Below are 17,235 nucleotides of genomic sequence, written 5' to 3'. Positions count from 1 at the left end.
ATTGAACTGTCACGCCCGGCGGAGGCTGATCTGGCGATATTTCCTCCTGCAGACAATAAGTGAGCGGCGCAAATCTAACCGAACTGTGTCAGTGCAGAGATCGCGAGAAGCGAAAGTCAACTGATGTACAGTAGCGTATGCAGCCCATATATGCCCGCAGGTAGGGGGTGGGGCTTTGCTGGGCATTGGCTGCGCGCTCCTGCTTGTCTTGTCAGACTTGGTGCAATTGAATTCTTCTGCAGAGGTCAGGTACGGATGCCCTTCCGATGGATCTCGAAACGAGATGATGAAAGAGAACTGCCTGGAACTACATAGGTTCGCTGTGCGTTTTCCAGAAAAGAATTGCACACCTCAGAACGTTCATCAGCCAATCAGATTCAAGCATTCAACGGCCCCGTAGTATAAAGCCCCGTAGTATGTAAACAAAGAAGCGACCCCAAAAAAGACGATGCTCGCGTATACCTGAGTTTGTTTCCTCAGCAGATTTTTGTGTCTGTGTGTGCGACGGAGGGATTCCTGCCGCTGTTTTGTCTACTTCACGTATCTTATAAGCTCTTCACGAGTTCCCAGCTGGTCAAAATATTATCATATGTTGGCTACGCACATACAACGAGTGCATCTATCCCAGCATACAGCATTTTTTTGGCTGTGCGGAAGTTCTATCTCAAAATAGACAATACGTCATAAAAGCCGACCAATCAGGTTTGTTATCTTTAGGTTAGGTGATAAAAATTCCAATCTGAACGCTGTGGACCAGAAACAAGCGAACCGAACTATAAGTCTGAACAGTTTAATGAATTAAACTTAGTTTATCCCTAAGTTACATCTAGACTACTTTTTACTAATTCACTCCCTCGTTTTAGTTAAATCATGGCCATCTTGTAATAATTAGTCCGCTCACTTTACTTAAATCATGGCCATTTTTTTAATTCACTCCCTTGCTTTTAGTTCAGCTGTGGCCATGTTGTACTAATTCACTCCTAGTTTTAATTCAATGGAGATCACTGTACACATTTTTTGCCTAGTTTTAGTCCAATCATGGCTACTTTGTACTAATTCACTCCTAGTTTTAGTTAAATCAAGACCACTTTGTCCTAATTTGTTGACTAGTTTTAGTTCAATCAAGATCACTTTGTAGTAAGACTGTGGCCATGTTGTGCTAATTCATTCCCTAGTTTTAGTTCAATTGAGACTACTTTGTACTAATTCGTTGACTAGTTTTAGTCCAGTCATGGTCCCTTCACTGTAAAAAAAAAATTGAAAATTTTCAGCTAGCCAAATTGAATTTCTGTGAATTAAATTGCATCAATTTACAGAATTTCAATTCAGCCAACTGACAAATTTAGATGTGATCAGTCACTAGAAGTTTTCAATTGGAGCAAATTATTTTTTTTACAGTGTTTGTAATTCACTCCTAGTTGCGATGTTGTACTGATATATTCATGTGTGTTCCGTTTTAGTTAAATTGAAAGCACTTTTTTCCTAATTCTTTGACTGGTTTAAGTTGTTAGCTATGGTTCAGTTAAGACCACTTTGTAATAATTCACTCCATCATTTTAGTTTAATCAAAATCACTTTGTACTAATTTTTTCCCTATAGTTTTAGTTCAGCGAGTCCACTTTGACTAATTCACTCTTGTTTTAGTTCAAATGTGGGGTTACACTATATTTTAAGGTGTCTATGTTACACTGTAATTATACATTTAAGTACTAAGTAATATTAAGTAACTACATTACAAGTACTTACTATAGGATAGGATTAGGGTTTGGTTTGGTTTGGTTTGGTTTGGTTTAGTTGCATGTAATTGTGCATAATTTATAGTTATTATTATAGTAACTACATGTTACGTAACAATGACACTGTAAAATAAAGTGTTACCAATTGTGGCCATGTTGTACTAATTCTCTGCCTAATTTTAGTTAAGCCGTTATACCATTTAATTCCCTAGTTCAATCAAGACCACTTTATACTCATTTTAGTTAATGTAATATTAATACATTTCAATATTTGATTAAAATTTTTGAGTTGCCACTTGATGTCCAATGTTAAATATGGGTCCTGAAGGAAAACCAGAATGAGAACTACTAAGTGGAAGAGTCTGTTTGGATGAAGACATCCCATCTACAATGTTAATACAATTTGATGAAAAATTATGAAAACAATTTACTTTAGAATCACATGTGCAATAACACCAGGAATGTAAAGTATACAAGGTCAATTTTGATGTATTCAAAGTCAAACTAACATAAGCAAAGCTTTAAAGAGGACAAACGAGCTGAAAATGTTTTGCCATTCCGAGCTCATTGGCAGCTTTTCTTCAGGGTTTTCACTACATGCACTTTCCCACATATGTAGCATTATACACAGTAGCCAACATTTTTCTATATTTTCAGATTTATTGAGCTTTTCCGCTGCAAACTAATTATTTTCTTGAACAGAGAGCAGACACCTTGGGTAATGGCATTCCTTATTAGAAGTAGAGTTCTCCAGGCCTGATTGCCAGTCAGCAGCTTTTCTCAGTAATGCTGAATATTTCAGCTGTGAATCGTATAGTGTGGCCCTCTGGAGGCCAGTAATAAGAGCGGCGATAGCAAAACCAAGAGCACTAGCTCAGCACGTAACTGACAGAAACTTTCAAAATTACTCTGAAAAATGGTCTGTTATTTTCGAATCAATCACTGGCCAAGAGAAAAGGCCACTGGGCAGCTCAGTTGTGATTAGATCCTTTATTAAAGTCAATGAGAATTCAAAACACCCTATTCACTTTCTTTATACATGTTCCTGGTCTTATCCATACATGTCCCTGGACTTATTGTGCACAAAGCAATGCACATTCTTCGAAAAAAAAGAAAAAGTAATAACTTTACTCAGACATACCAAGTAATGAATAAGGAGCATCATTTTATGTTGACATCGTCCCTACTATGACCCTTTCCCCATCACAGAATATGAGTTATCTAATGTTTCTAATATCCTGGACATGGAATTGAAGTTCAGGTGAGGTTAGACCAATTTGAACTTATGTTGACATGCTCTTCGATTAAAATATTTTAAAAGTAAAATACTCAATACTGCAAATTTAAAAAAAATATATATGTATATATGCCAGCATAGATTGGAATTTATGGACTTATTTGAAGTTCCCATTTTCCTGAGCAGACTCCCCAGCACAGACAGCTTGATTTATTATGAAGATACACCGCCATGTTTGTGGCAGTAAAAGAAATTGAATCATTATGCTAGACCTTGATTCGGCTGATATAAAATGAAATAAAACCTGCGCATGCCTGCCAAAAATCTTGATTTGGAGTCAGCCAAGGCCATCTTGGAAATAAACGGGGGAGTGGGGAGGTTTGTCGGGTGTGGGGGGATGGGGGAGAGGGGCAAATGTTCAAAAAGAATAGAGCTTGTTTGCTTCAAACTCTTTCTGTGCATCAAATCAATAATGAATAAATATTGCAGTTGGATTTTTCATTTGGCTCCAGCATTCACCTCAGGCCGTTTTGAAAGATGCTCTAATTGGAATTCAAACCCACAGCAGAAATGTTTATTACATTTCCACATGGCATTTGTGTCTTTTCCCAAGGCTAGTTCAACAATGAACACAACCATTTCTGTATATTTGACATGCATTTATTGCCCATCTTCTCCTGTGACAATGTTGTTGAGTTAATTATATGTACAGTAACTGTTAAAAGTTTGAAGTATTACATTTTTTTATGTTTTTGAAAGAAGTCTCTAATGCCCATTAAGGCTGCATTTTATTTTATTAAAAAATATATATACAGTGAAAACAGTAATTATTAAATGTTTTCTATTTGAATATACAGTACACTATATTGGCAAAAGTATTGGGACATCCCTCCAAATCATTGAATTGTCTCTCAGGAGCTCAGTGAATTCAAGCATGGTACCGTGATAGGTAGTCACCATAGACCGTAAAAAAATATGGACGACGCGACATCATCCGTTTCCGCATGTCAGTTTGAAGCTTTCAGGCGGCCTGCACGGCGCTAACATCTTGGGACAGAGTCTGCGCAGTACAGATTTCGGGTCCGGAGTTGTGCAGTAGAGCGCAGGAAGTAGAGCAGGAAGTACAGCTGCGATATCAAAAGCCCGCCCACATTTTCACAGATGCAGAACAATTAATTATGTTGGTGTGAAATAAACAGTTATGGAAATGTAGAAATTAAAGCTGAAGCTCCAATCTGCTCCCAAAAATTCCCAAAAAAGTCAGTTAGTGCCTCATTGAGTTAGTGCCTCATTTTCTTCACTCAGAAAAGATGCGATCTCAGCTGTCAATCATGACGTCACACCCCCCGTTTTTATAGCATCAAATAACTAAGTAAAACTAAACTTATTTTAAAAACAAACACTTGAAATGAAATCATTGTGATAATAACTGCCTTCAATGACATAAACTAGCTTTGAAGGGAAAAATATTTGAAGTGTAATTGTATTTGTTTAGTTTGCCTCGCGTCCATTAGAAAACACAGAGGGGCGGCTATACTGGGACCGGTCACTGGTAGGGCTGGGTATCGTTAAAGGACAACTCCGGTGAGAAATGACCCTAGCGGTAATTAACAGATGGTTACTGAGTAGATCGTTCTCTGGGATGCGTTTTCTTGAAAATCGAATGTAAAGAGTTTTATCTCTAAAAATAGATTAGCTTTTAACGCTTGTCTATGGGGCAAAGGGTAAGTGAAATTAAATTGCTAGTTAATACCACTAACAAGGCTCAAAATAGCCTCACACTAACACGGTAGCATAACGAGGGACCCTACATGCAAACCGAAGCATTGAGAACTTTGTAAGAGTACAAACAGTTTAATAAGAAGATACTTTATAAAGACAGTACATTACGCATTTACAGACAGGCGCCATCTTTGAAAAAGACGCATTGGGATTGGCATTTAGAGACATTCTAAACTCTATTGGAGTTAGACAACACGTATCAGGACCCACTCATCGCCTTAATCATACTTTAGATCTAATAATGTCACATGGAATAAATGTTGATACTGTTAAAATTCTGCAGCAGAGCGATGACATCTCAGATCATTACCTAATATCATGTATACTTAATTTACCTAAGGCTGTAAAGCCATCCCCTCGCTTCAAATATGGCAGGACGATAACCGCTGCGACTAAAGATTGCTTTGTACATAATCTTCCTCATCAGTTCCATCTCCTCAGCATTACAGATAGCCAAGAGGAACTTGATGCTGCAACCGAAACTATGGACTCTATCCTTACTAGCACTTTAGACATAGTTGCTCCCCGGCGCTTAAAGAAGATTAAAGCAAATAATCCAACGCCGTGGTACAACGAGCACACTCGGGCCCTTAAAACAGCAGCCAGAAAAATGGAGCGCAGCTGGAAGAAAACAAAACTAGAGGTTTTTCGCAATTTGTGGAAAGAGAGCATGATTGCATACAGAAAGGCCATAAAAACTGCTAGATCTGCTTATTTCTCATCTCTTTTAGAAGAAAACAAACACAACCCTAAGTATTTATTCGATACAGTGGCTAAATTATCAAAAAATAAAGCTTCAGCTTCTGATGTTTGTAAACAACACAGCAGTAATGACTTTATGAACTTCTTTACTAGTAAGATTGATAATATTAGGAATAAAATTATAACCATGCAGCCGTCTATTACAGTATCACTTCAGACAGAGCATTGTAGGGTCACTGAGGAAAAATTACACTCATTCACTGCTATAGGAGGAGAAGAATTGGCTAAACTTGTAAAATCATCAAAATCAACAACATGTATGCTTGACCCTATACCGACTAGGCTATTAAAAGAGATACTTCCAGAGGTCATAGATCCTCTGCTTAATATCATTAATTCATCTTTGACATTAGGATATGTACCGAAAACTTTTAAGTTGGCTATAATTAAACCACTTATTAAAAAAACACAACTTGATCCTAAAGAATTAGTCAATTACAGGCCAATCTCGAATCTACCGTTTCTATCAAAAATACTAGAAAAGGCCGTGTCTTCACAATTATGTTCTTTTTTAGAAAGAAATGGTATATGTGAGGATTTCCAGTCAGGATTTAGACCATATCATAGCACTGAGACTGCTCTAATTAGAGTTACAAATGATTTACTCTTATCATCTGATCGTGGTTGTATCTCTCTATTAGTGTTACTCGATCTTAGCGCTGCATTCGATACTATCGATCACAATATTCTTCTGAATAGACTCGAAAATTATGTTGGCGTTAGTGGAACTGCTTTGGCATGGTTTAAATCGTACTTATCTGACCGTTATCAGTTTGTAGCAGTAAATGAAGAGATGTCACACCGATCACAAGTTCAGTATGGGGTACCGCAAGGCTCAGTGTTAGGACCGTTGCTTTTCACCCTGTATATGCTACCACTGGGAGATATCATTAGGAAACATGGCGTTAGTTTTCATTGTTATGCTGACGATACTCAGCTCTATATTTCCTCACGCCCGGATGAAACCTACCAATTCACAAGATTAACAGAATGCATAGCTGATATAAAAAATTGGATGAATAGTAATTTTCTGCAACTTAATTCAGATAAAACTGAATTTTTAATTATTGGACAGAAAAGCTCCACAAGTAGTAACCGAGAATACTGTCTAACACTTGATGAGTGCTCTGTCAAGCCCTCGTCGTCAGTGAGGAACCTGGGTGTGCTCTTTGATACCAATCTTTCATTTGAAAGCCACGTTTCTAGCATCTGTAAAACCGCATTCTATCATCTTAAAAATATATCTAAATTACGGCACATGCTTTCAATGCAAAATGCTGAACAGTTAGTACATGCGTTCATGAGCTCAAGGCTAGATTATTGTAATGCTCTACTGGGTGGTTGCCCTGCTCGCTTAATAAACAAACTCCAGCTAGTCCAAAATGCAGCAGCTAGAGTTCTTACTAGAACCAGGAAGTATGATCATATTAGTCCAGTTCTGTCAACACTGCACTGGCTCCCTATTAAACATCGCATACATTTTAAAATCTTGCTTATTACTTACAAAGCACTAAATAGTTTAGCTCCCCGGTACTTAAGCGAGCTCTTAACGCATTATACCCCATCACGTCGATTGCGGTCTCAAAACTCTGGCCAGTTGATAATACCTAGAATATCTAAATCAACTGCAGGCGGTCGATCATTTTCCTATTTAGCTCCTAAATTGTGGAATAGTCTTCCTAGCATTGTCCGGGAAGCAGACACACTCTGTCAGTTTAAATCTAGACTAAAAACACATCTCTTTACTATGGCATACACATAGAACATTTTTAACTTTCATTATTCAATTCAATTGACTGATTGTTAGGCTGCATTAACTAGGTCAGCCGGAACCGGGAACACTTCCCATAACACCTGATGTACTCGTTACATCATAAAAAGAGTGACATCTACGCTAATGTTAGTCTCTCTGTTTATCCCGAGGTTTATCCCGGATCTGGGCCCTGTCCGGATCGGATGGTGGACCTGCCTGGACATGACCAACGCATCCTGGAGTGTCTGCTGAGCCGTGTCCATCGGTGTCTCCTCCGGTCGTGCCTCACTGGCACGACATGCTCAAAACCCGTCTTCGGCGCAATAATTCCGATCTTTCATGTATTCATACTCTTGTGTAATTGACGCCCCATCCTAAATAAATCTGTCTCTTCCGTGATACCCTGAAAATTTTGAATAATCCGATCTAATATGATTTCCGACCTGTAAGGTTGCCAGAATAATAATCTTACACGGTGTGTTAATAGGCCAGAGGAGAACTGGCACCCCGACTGAGTCTGGTTTCTCCCAAGGTTTATTTTTCTCCATCATGCCCCGATGGAGTTTTGGTTCCTTGCCACTGTCGCCTTTGGCTTGGCTTGCTCAGTTGGGGACACTAAAAATATGATTAAAGTTATTCAACTTATTATACAAATAAAATATATGAATTAGGTCTTATTTAATTCTATAAACTATAATACTGATCTGCCAACATTGTCGCTATATGATAAATTAAAATAAGCTGATAACATCACTGTTTTCTCCAGTACGGCTGTACAGCCAAATCTAATTTTGTCGCAATATTACCCTGTTTGACACTGTGAAGCTGCTTTGACACAATCGTGATTGTAAAAGCGCTATATAAATAAAGTTGATTGATTGATTGATCTTGGAAAACAGTCTCGACGAATCGATCCACGAGCGCTGTTCTAAGTGAGCTGGTCGATAGGAATCAAGTTTGTGAAATGTAATAACATGACATTTTTATTTTTATTTATTTATTTTCTCTGTTGAGTTTAGTGTTTTCTTCCGGAAACAACGGACCATATGAGATTCCAAGTCACAGTTCATCACTTAGCAGAGCTCTCGTCGCTCGACGAGTCGAGACTGTTTTCCAAAATGGCGCCTGTCCGTGAACGCGTAATGTACTGTCTTTATAAAGTATCTTCTTATTAAACTGTTTGTACACTTACTAAGTTCTCAATGCTTCGGTTTGCATGTAGGGACCCTCATTATGCTACCGTGTTAGTGTGAGTACCGACAAAAAAGTACCGACAGCAGAACCGATAACGTCCGAGCTTATCGATACAACGATCTTTCAAAATTCACCCCCGGGGCCCATTTAATACCGGGTTCCAGTACCCATCCCTAGTCACCGGTTAGACCTTGCACACTGCTTGCATGACACCATTGTAAAACGAGCGCATGCTTCAAATACAAGAGACGCCTGTTTTTTCACGTGACACGCGAGTTAGAGCCCTGCATTTATGCCCGAGCCCGACGGGCCCCGACTTTTTTACGCCCCTCGGGCCGGGCTTCGGGCCAATTTTCACGTCATACCTAAAACGCGGGCCGGGCTTCGGGCCTTTTTTAGGCTTCTCCTTCTTTTTATATTTATTTTATTAACTAAAAGGAACAATGAGATGTTCTGCGCTGGTGAACACGAGACCATAATAGCTAACGCGACTGTCAAGATGGCTCGCACAGTGTTCAGAGCATGTTCAGAGTCCGCGCCAGCAGCAGCAGCCCGCGTTTCTTCAGCGCAGCTGCTAGAGTTAAGGCTGGAGACACACTGCAAGCGTGGTGTGAGCGTGGCATTTCTGTTGCGTGTCATCCGCGGGGCGTCTGCTGCTATTAATGAACAGGGCTATCAATGTAGTCCGATCACTTAACAAACCAATTCAGAAGGATGAAAGCATTTCAGACGAAACTGGACAAATGTAAATGTAGCCTATCTGGTTGTTTAAACCACATGTATACATTTTACTCCTGGCAAACGGTTAAAAAATAAACGTGTGAGAGCGTGTTATGGGCTATATGTTGTAGTCAGATAGATATGATAGCGCTGCACGCATCGCCGCAAATGACTACTGCAAGCCAACGCAAATGGCCGTAAATGAAACTTAAAATAAGTCTTAGATGCTCAAAAACACAATCATCTTCAATAAAAATGAATGAGACTTATGATCTTACCAGTGCGCGCTTTCTTATGTGGTCTTTGAATTTGAAATAAGCTGCTGAATAAAATGCATCTTGAATCTTTTGCTTCCGTTGCTGTAAACTCCGTTAAATGAGCATATACCACGGGAATTGAAGATCGGATTTATATTCATTTTGCGTAGGTGTAAGGTAGGCTATAAGACAACCTGCATGTTCTTTTTTTTATTATTTGTTTTTAGATTGTTTAGCTCCGTTTGCGAGAGCCGCGAGCAGAATCAGCCTGCCTCAGCTCGTCAAAAATGCCTTTTAGGCTACTGGTGGTAATAGTTGGCGAAATTAACTAACATTGTGATGCTTGAAGTGTTTTATATTTATGGATTTTATTATAGGCAAGACAAGTCAAGAGTTGATTTGAGAGACTAAATAGATTTAATATGCAGTTAACTCACTGTCGGCCGCTGGTCGCTTGGTCGTCACTTAAAAAAAATTAAAACTATAATTTAACAAACAAAAAAATGCTCTAAACATTTTTCTTAATTAACTCAATAAAGAAACAAAACGATATATAATTACTTTGACATTAAAAACAAAACAGAACTATTTTAATGGCTGAAAAAAAAAAAAAAACGGGCTCCAGTCGGACTCGGGCCGAGAATTTTGATAAGCTGTCGGACACGGGCCGGGCTAGGGCCTCAGCGTCTCGGGCCAGGGCCGGGCTAGGGCCTAGATTTGAGGCCCGTGCAGGGCTCTAACGCGAGTGTGTTGGAAGCATTTCCAGGCAAAATAGAATAGGAAATGATGTTTATATGTCATTTTGACACGAATACATATTGATAAATGACATTTTCATGTTTGAAAGTCTGTAGGTTAACATAAATGCATATATAGGCCTAATTGTAATAAAAAAACAACAACATAATTAGCGATTTTGAAATATTAAACCTGTCAATACAGAACAAAATGTTTTGTAGCCTATTTTGCCGTCAATACCATAGATATGTATGGTCAATAGACTGCCGACGTTGTCTTTGCTGTATCAATAGGCAATATATTTATATTTAACATGAAGTATAGGGCATCCCTGTACATCTATACCAGCAGCAGCGCCATGTCAGACACCCTTCTGGTGTGCAAAGACAGAGAAAACGCCAGGCAGCCGCCCCGCGGTTGACACGCAACCGAAACGTCACGCTCACGCCGCGCTTGCAGTGTGTCTCCGGCCTAAGTCTATTTGTGAAATTTCCTCACTAAATATTCCATGGTCAACTTTTAGTGTATCATAAATAAGTGAAAGCACGAAACAACTCACGAAATGGTAGGTCACGTAAAATCACAGAGTGGGGTCAGAGCATGCTGAGGTGCACACTGCACAGTCTGCAGAGTCACCAACTTTCTGCAAAGTCAATAGCAACAAAACTCCAAACTTTGTGTGGCCTTCAGATTAGCTCAAGAGCAGTGCAAAGAGAGCTTCATGGAATGGGTTTCCATGGCCAACCAGCTGCATCCAAGCCTACATCACCAAGATCAATGTAAAGCGTCAGATGCAGTGGTGTAAAGCACTACATCCACTGGAGCAGTGGAGACGTGTTCTCTGGAGTGAAGAATCACACTGATGAACGAGTCTGGGTTTGGCGGTTGCCAGGAGAACGATACTTGCCTGACTGCATTGTGACAAATGTAATGTTTGGAGAGGATTGTGTTCTGGGGTTGTTTTTCATGACTTGGCCCCTTACAGTGAAAGGAACTCTTAATGCTTCGACAAACCAAGATATTTTAGACAATTTATTACTACCAAATTTGTGGGAACATTTTGAGGATGGCCCCTTCCTGTTCCAACATGACTGCACACCAGTGCACAAAGCAAGGTCCATAAAGACATGGACGAGCGAGTTTGGTGTGGAGGAACTTGACTGGCCTGCCCAGAGTCCTGACCTCAACCCGATAGAACACTTTTGGGATGAATTAGAGCGGAGCCTGCGAGTTAGGCCTTCTCGTTCTACATCAGAGCCTGACCTTACAAATACATTTCTAGAAGAATGGTCAGAAATTGAACACATTTCTGGAAATCCTCCCAGAAGAGTCGAAGCTGTTATAACTGAAGTGCAAAGGGTGGGCCAACTCCATATTAAACCCTATGGATTAAGAACGATTTGTCATTAAATTTCAAGAGCATGTAAAGACAGGCGTCCCAAAACTTATCGAAATATAGTGTCAATTTAAGGTGTAATTTATTCCTGTGTTGGTAAATCTGAATTTTGAGCATCATTACTCCAGTACTCAGTGTCACATAATCCTTCAGAAATCATTCTAATGTGCTGATTTGGTTAACAGGAAACATTTATTATTATTATTAGTAGTAGTAGTAGTATCAGAAGTAGCAGTAGTAATAGTAGTATTAATGTTGAGAACAGTTGTGCTGCTTAACATTTTTGTGGAAATGGTGATACTGTTTTTCAGGATTATTGATGAATAGAAAGTTCAGTGAACACCCTTTATATGCATTTATAAAATAGAAATAATTTTTTGTAACATTATAAATGTCTTCACTGTCACTTTTGATCAATTTCATGAATACTTGATCAATGCATGTATTAATTTATCAATCTTTTTTCATCTAATTTAAACTATAAAAATGTTTACAGAATAAAACTGTTTTCAACATTTTTTCTAATTTATTAAAAAAGAAAACTTCTATTTTAGTTTGTAATAATATTTCACAATGTTACTGTTTATTTTTGATTAAATAAATACAGCCTTAGTGAGCAGAAGACACTTATTTTAAAACCAATAGCAAAGTGTAATGTCTCCAAACTTTTAACAGGTACTTTACATTTTATACATTTCCCCAAAAATTTACATTGAAGAAAATTGCTTTGATAATAAATATATAGTAGAATCTATATTTGGTATAATTTTCATAATTAAAACAAAGTGTGTTTTATCATAACCCAATCTGGACTTCATTTTGTTGTTGTTTGATTTTTGCACATAAACCGTCACCTGAGAGCAAGGCAATAAAGTACAAACTTTGAGCTTAATTAAAATGGGACCAAAAGCACAACAGAGTCCTCCAAAACTCCTCAACATTTCCCAGTCTTGCTTACACCAGACTTGTGTGTGAACGCTGCAATTAATGAATCCATAAATTACACCAACGCATGAGGATGAATGGATATTAACAACAGGGAAAAGCCTCACCTCCTGACAGCATCTCGTTTCTGCATGTCGATGTTGTCCCACCATTTTGCAAAATATGAGATCTCAGACCAGATCATTTTCCGCCGACTGTCTTCGTGCAGTTTCACCACCATGTTGTTGAGAATGTGTTGTGTCTGGTCTCGAAAGTAGTCATCAAATGTCTTCAGCCAGCCTGAGAACACCACACAAATTTGTCACAGAGGTTGCTTAGGTTGTTATTAATGACTTGATATTTAAAATGGTGTTAACTCAAACATGTTCAAATATATTGCTTGATATTTGATATCTGTTCGAATTAGATTTTTCTCCAAAATGACAGCCCTAATAAACACACTCCTAAACCTTAATCTACCTAGAAAAGTTGAAGCTGTTCTAGCCGTAAAGGCTGAGAAAACTCCATATTAAACCCTACGGATTAAGAATGGGATGTTATTTAAGTTCATCTGCATGTAAAGGCAGGCGTCCCAAAACTTTTGGCAATATATTGTATTTTAAAGTGTAATTTATTCCTGTGTTGGCAAATCTGGATTTTCAGCATCATTACTTTAGTCTTCAGTGTCACATGATCCATCAGAAATAATTCTAATATGCTGGTTTGCTGCTCAAGAAACATGTGTTATTATTATCAGTGTTGAAACAGTTGTGCTGCCTCATATTTTTGTACTATAGACACAATATATATAATATATAGCATAACTATTGTAACAGAACATTTTTACAGTAGAGGATGACCTTGTATCAGTACCTCAAGGCTCAGGCTGACTAGCAATACAAGTTTGAAGACAAACGGAACCAAAAAAAGAAATGCAAATAAACAGAGACTTGGCAAACACTCACAAAGTCTTCAACTATCTTTACAAACACACCTTGCAAACAGACACACCCACTTAAGTAATAATTATATATATTTTAATCCCACATGAAATGTACATTAACATGAAATGACACTCATCGTACAGTGCCATCCACTAATATTGGGACCCTTGAGCCCCGTTTCCACCAAAATTACCCGGAACAATTTGTACCAGGAACTTTTTTACAGGAACTTTTCTCCCCCCAGACCTGCAGCTGTCTGCGTTTCCACCGCGATCTAAAGTTCTGTGAAGATTAGGCAAATTAGTCCGGTGATGTAGGACTGTGCGCGACTGCTCCTCCAAGTCAGAGACGGACAGTAATCATTTTTGTGTGTACCGATTGAAAGATTTAGTGGACTGTTTACATGAGATGTTATCTAAACCGATCTGGTGTTTACATGTCATGACTTTCAAACGCAATCATTTTGTGACATGCAGTGACGCCGCATCAAAAATGTCAACGCTGTTTTCTCCAGCAGCTGGAATGTGTTAACTGTAGCCATAGCAACTCTTAACAGCCACCAGGACTAATACAGTATTATATAATAAGCTTTTTATTTGTTGTAAAGTGTAATAATCATCTCAGAAAATTCTTCTGTCAGGCGCAGTTACAGTAAAAACTGCCTGGGGCAATATACGCCGTGTCATTATTCTAACATTATCTTCATAACTTACGAAATAAAAAGTTTACCCCTCAGAAAAATTAACTTTCCTCTCTTGTCAACATGAGTGCGGCGCGCGCTGTCACGTCATGTAAGGACGCACACTGAAAAGTAATCGGTCAGGTCGTTTACATGGTGAAAAAAAAAGAATAACGAGTATGGAAGAGATTCAAGCTGTGCTGCTTTTGCTGGTTATGTATAGGTTTACTAAAGAGGTAATTAACAACGACAGAAAAGAGCACTAATATGCAGATTCAGCAGCATGCAGCATATTCAGAAAGCTTGTAAAGCTAGATTTAAAATGATAATGTATATTATTATCAGCTATTACGGACATTGCACGTGAGATGGCTGAGACGAACGCGCGCCATCAGACAGAGAGCAAGACTGATATTTACTAAACGTAGAACAAACCTCGCAAAAAGACTTTTAAAAATGCCGGTTGAAATAAAATGCTGCGTGAGCTAAACCAATCAGCATGTTCAGCGCCCAAGTCCCGCCCTGTAAAGTTCCTGAACTTTGAAAAAGTACTACCTCGCGAGCAGGGCCGTTTGGAGAGGGAAATATTTACTTAAAGGGGGGGTGAAACACTCAGTTTCAGTCAATCTCATGTCAATCTTGAGTACCTATAGAGTAGTATTGCATCCTTCATATCTCCGAAAAGTCTTTAGTTTTATCATATTTATAAAAGAAATATAGGCTGTACCGAGTCTTTCCGGAAAAAAACGAGCGCCTGGAGGCGTATCATGTGGGCGGAGCTAAAGAATGACAAGCGCGCAAAGCGGTGACGTCCTCAAGCGTGGAGGAACCCATCGCTATGTCAGCTAATACAGATAATGATCCACAATCAAATCTGAGGGAGAAATACATTGAACAGGAGAAACGGCAACATCAGGACGTCCGTCTCTGTGGTATGTAAGTTACTGTATTTAATGGCCTCTCCACATTTCTGTGTCTTTACTCGCAGTGTATGAGGACATGATTCGGTTTATGGACTATTGTATGCGACTAGACCTTAGAAGTAGCAAGCAAAACGGTTTTGCACGTCAGAATACTGTAACGTTAACGTTATACAGAACAACAATGGAGTAACCGTTAGAGCATTTGAATGACGAAGCACGCGATCGTGTCGTTTACTGATGTTTACTCATGCGTCCTTAGCCGACAGCACAGACATTTGAAGCAGTTTAAGTTAACTCACCGGCTGCTTCCAAAGCAGGACCTTTATCGCTGGGACCGCTCCGTCAAAAACACACTTCTTTGGTCTGATTTGGTGAAGTCCTGTGACAGCAGTGGCGTGTAAATCCATTTTGAGACAGAACTGAAACGATGTTGTGAAGCTTCCCGTCATTTCTGCATTCAAATCGGTTCAAATGCAGCGCTGCCTTCCCGGAATGCTGTGCTGAAGCGTTGAAGTCGCTCGACGTCACCCATAGGAATAAAGAGAAGCGCGGCGCCACATAAGTGTTTACGGACGACTGGATCTGCATCTGAGAGACTGTTTACAGCGTGCTCTAGTCACGCGCACGCGCGCGCACCCTACCGGGAGAAGAGCCCGTACGGCCCATACAAGGACCTTCCGCTCTTTTTAACGTCAAGTAGACCCATACTCGAAAAAAACTCTCCGAAACTTGTGAGAAACCTGAAGGAGTATTTTTGACACAGAAATACTCCATCAAACGCCCAACATTAGTTTTTGAAACTTTGTCTATGTTTAGGATGGGAATCCAAGTCTTTAACAGTGTAAAAAGCTCAGTATGCATGAAACAGCATTTCACCCCCCCTTTAATTTAGAACATCAACTAAAGATGTTTACTTCATTCGGAACTTCATTTAGACCCTGGTTCCTGCGGTCAAAACACACCGAGTACCACCCAAAGTTCCTGGTTCCTGGGTAAAGTTCCTGTGGTGGAAACGGGGCTTTGGTAAATATGAGCAAAGGTGGCTTTGAAAAATAAAATGCCTTTTAAATTTCTTATTTTATTTTATTTTTTTATCACAAAAATCTAACCTTTCATTGAAAAAAATTTTTTTGATGGTGGGGGAAAATCTCATTTTGAAATGCATGTTTTTCCAATGTGAAAACGTGCTCCAATGCATGTTGGCCACAATTATTGGCACCCCTAAAAATTCTTATGAGTGAAATATCTCTGAAGTATATTCCCATTCATATTTATGTTTTTTAGCACACCAGTGTGACTAGGAGAGTATGAACTTGTCAAGCCATGACTTCCTGTTCCACAGGAGTATAAATATGAGGAAACACAAAGGCCAAATTCCCTTAAGGGTTTATGAACTGAGAAATCAAAATTCCCTTGATCTTTTGACATAAAAGAGGTCAATATACTATAAAAACATACTTTAATTTCCAGAGCTCAAAACTTTCTTGTTAATCTAAAAACAGCTTTTACTGAAGCCAATTGACTGTTTTGGATCTGACAATAATGTCGCATCACACAAGTGTGAGTAACTGTTTTTGAGTATGTACTGATTATTTATGTGTTTTTAACCTAAATCACAGCTCTACCTGATCTAGATCTACCTGAATGAGCAACTTCACATCGTTTCTCTTAATAGGATGAAAATAATCTTAAATTGTGATTAAATTACATATATACAGAAAGCGATCAAATAATGCTCCCTTTACAATTGCCTAAGCTGTCAATCAAACATTATACTGTATATGAGTATACTGTATCTGGACACTTGCCCAAACTCCTGTTATGTAATCAATGACGCTATTACACTGCAAAGCGAAGCTCTTACTGTATTTACATCATTTTTACATTGTTATTTATGGTGAAAGCATTCGTGAGCATGCAAAAATTGTTTTGCAACGATGAGATCACTGCAATTCACGCAATCAACAAACCATCTGCCATCAGCTCAGTGCTTATCACTGCAACCTTCCCTGTGGTGGGAACATATCTAAATATAATGCTATAATCGACACTTTCCACGATTCGTTAATCTCGACACGACAGCTGTAACAGTAAAAACATAGCAAAAGTATTCAAGAGGGTTCCACATGTAATACTTATTTAATATGCAAAGATGTTAGCCAATCACAGCAGTGGGGGTTTAACTTTACA

At 38.8% G+C, this 17,235-nt stretch overlaps 1 protein-coding gene across 1 annotated transcript in view; it reads right to left on the bottom strand.

Moving 5' to 3' along the window:
* The window catches only part of man2a1 (mannosidase, alpha, class 2A, member 1), a 129,371-nt gene that overhangs the window by 94,080 nt on the left and 18,056 nt on the right, over positions 1-17,235 (bottom strand). The window contains exon 4 of the mRNA XM_067437845.1: positions 12,628-12,799. Coding sequence (XP_067293946.1) covers positions 12,628-12,799 — 172 coding nt within the window. The remainder of the gene's footprint in view (positions 1-12,627; positions 12,800-17,235) is intronic.

This window comes from Pseudorasbora parva, chromosome 3, assembly GCF_024679245.1.
Source record: "Pseudorasbora parva isolate DD20220531a chromosome 3, ASM2467924v1, whole genome shotgun sequence".
NCBI classification, from domain to species: Eukaryota; Metazoa; Chordata; class Actinopteri; order Cypriniformes; family Gobionidae; genus Pseudorasbora; species Pseudorasbora parva.
The sequence above is the reverse complement of the archived record's forward strand: the minus strand, read 5'-3'. Positions and strand labels throughout refer to the sequence as shown.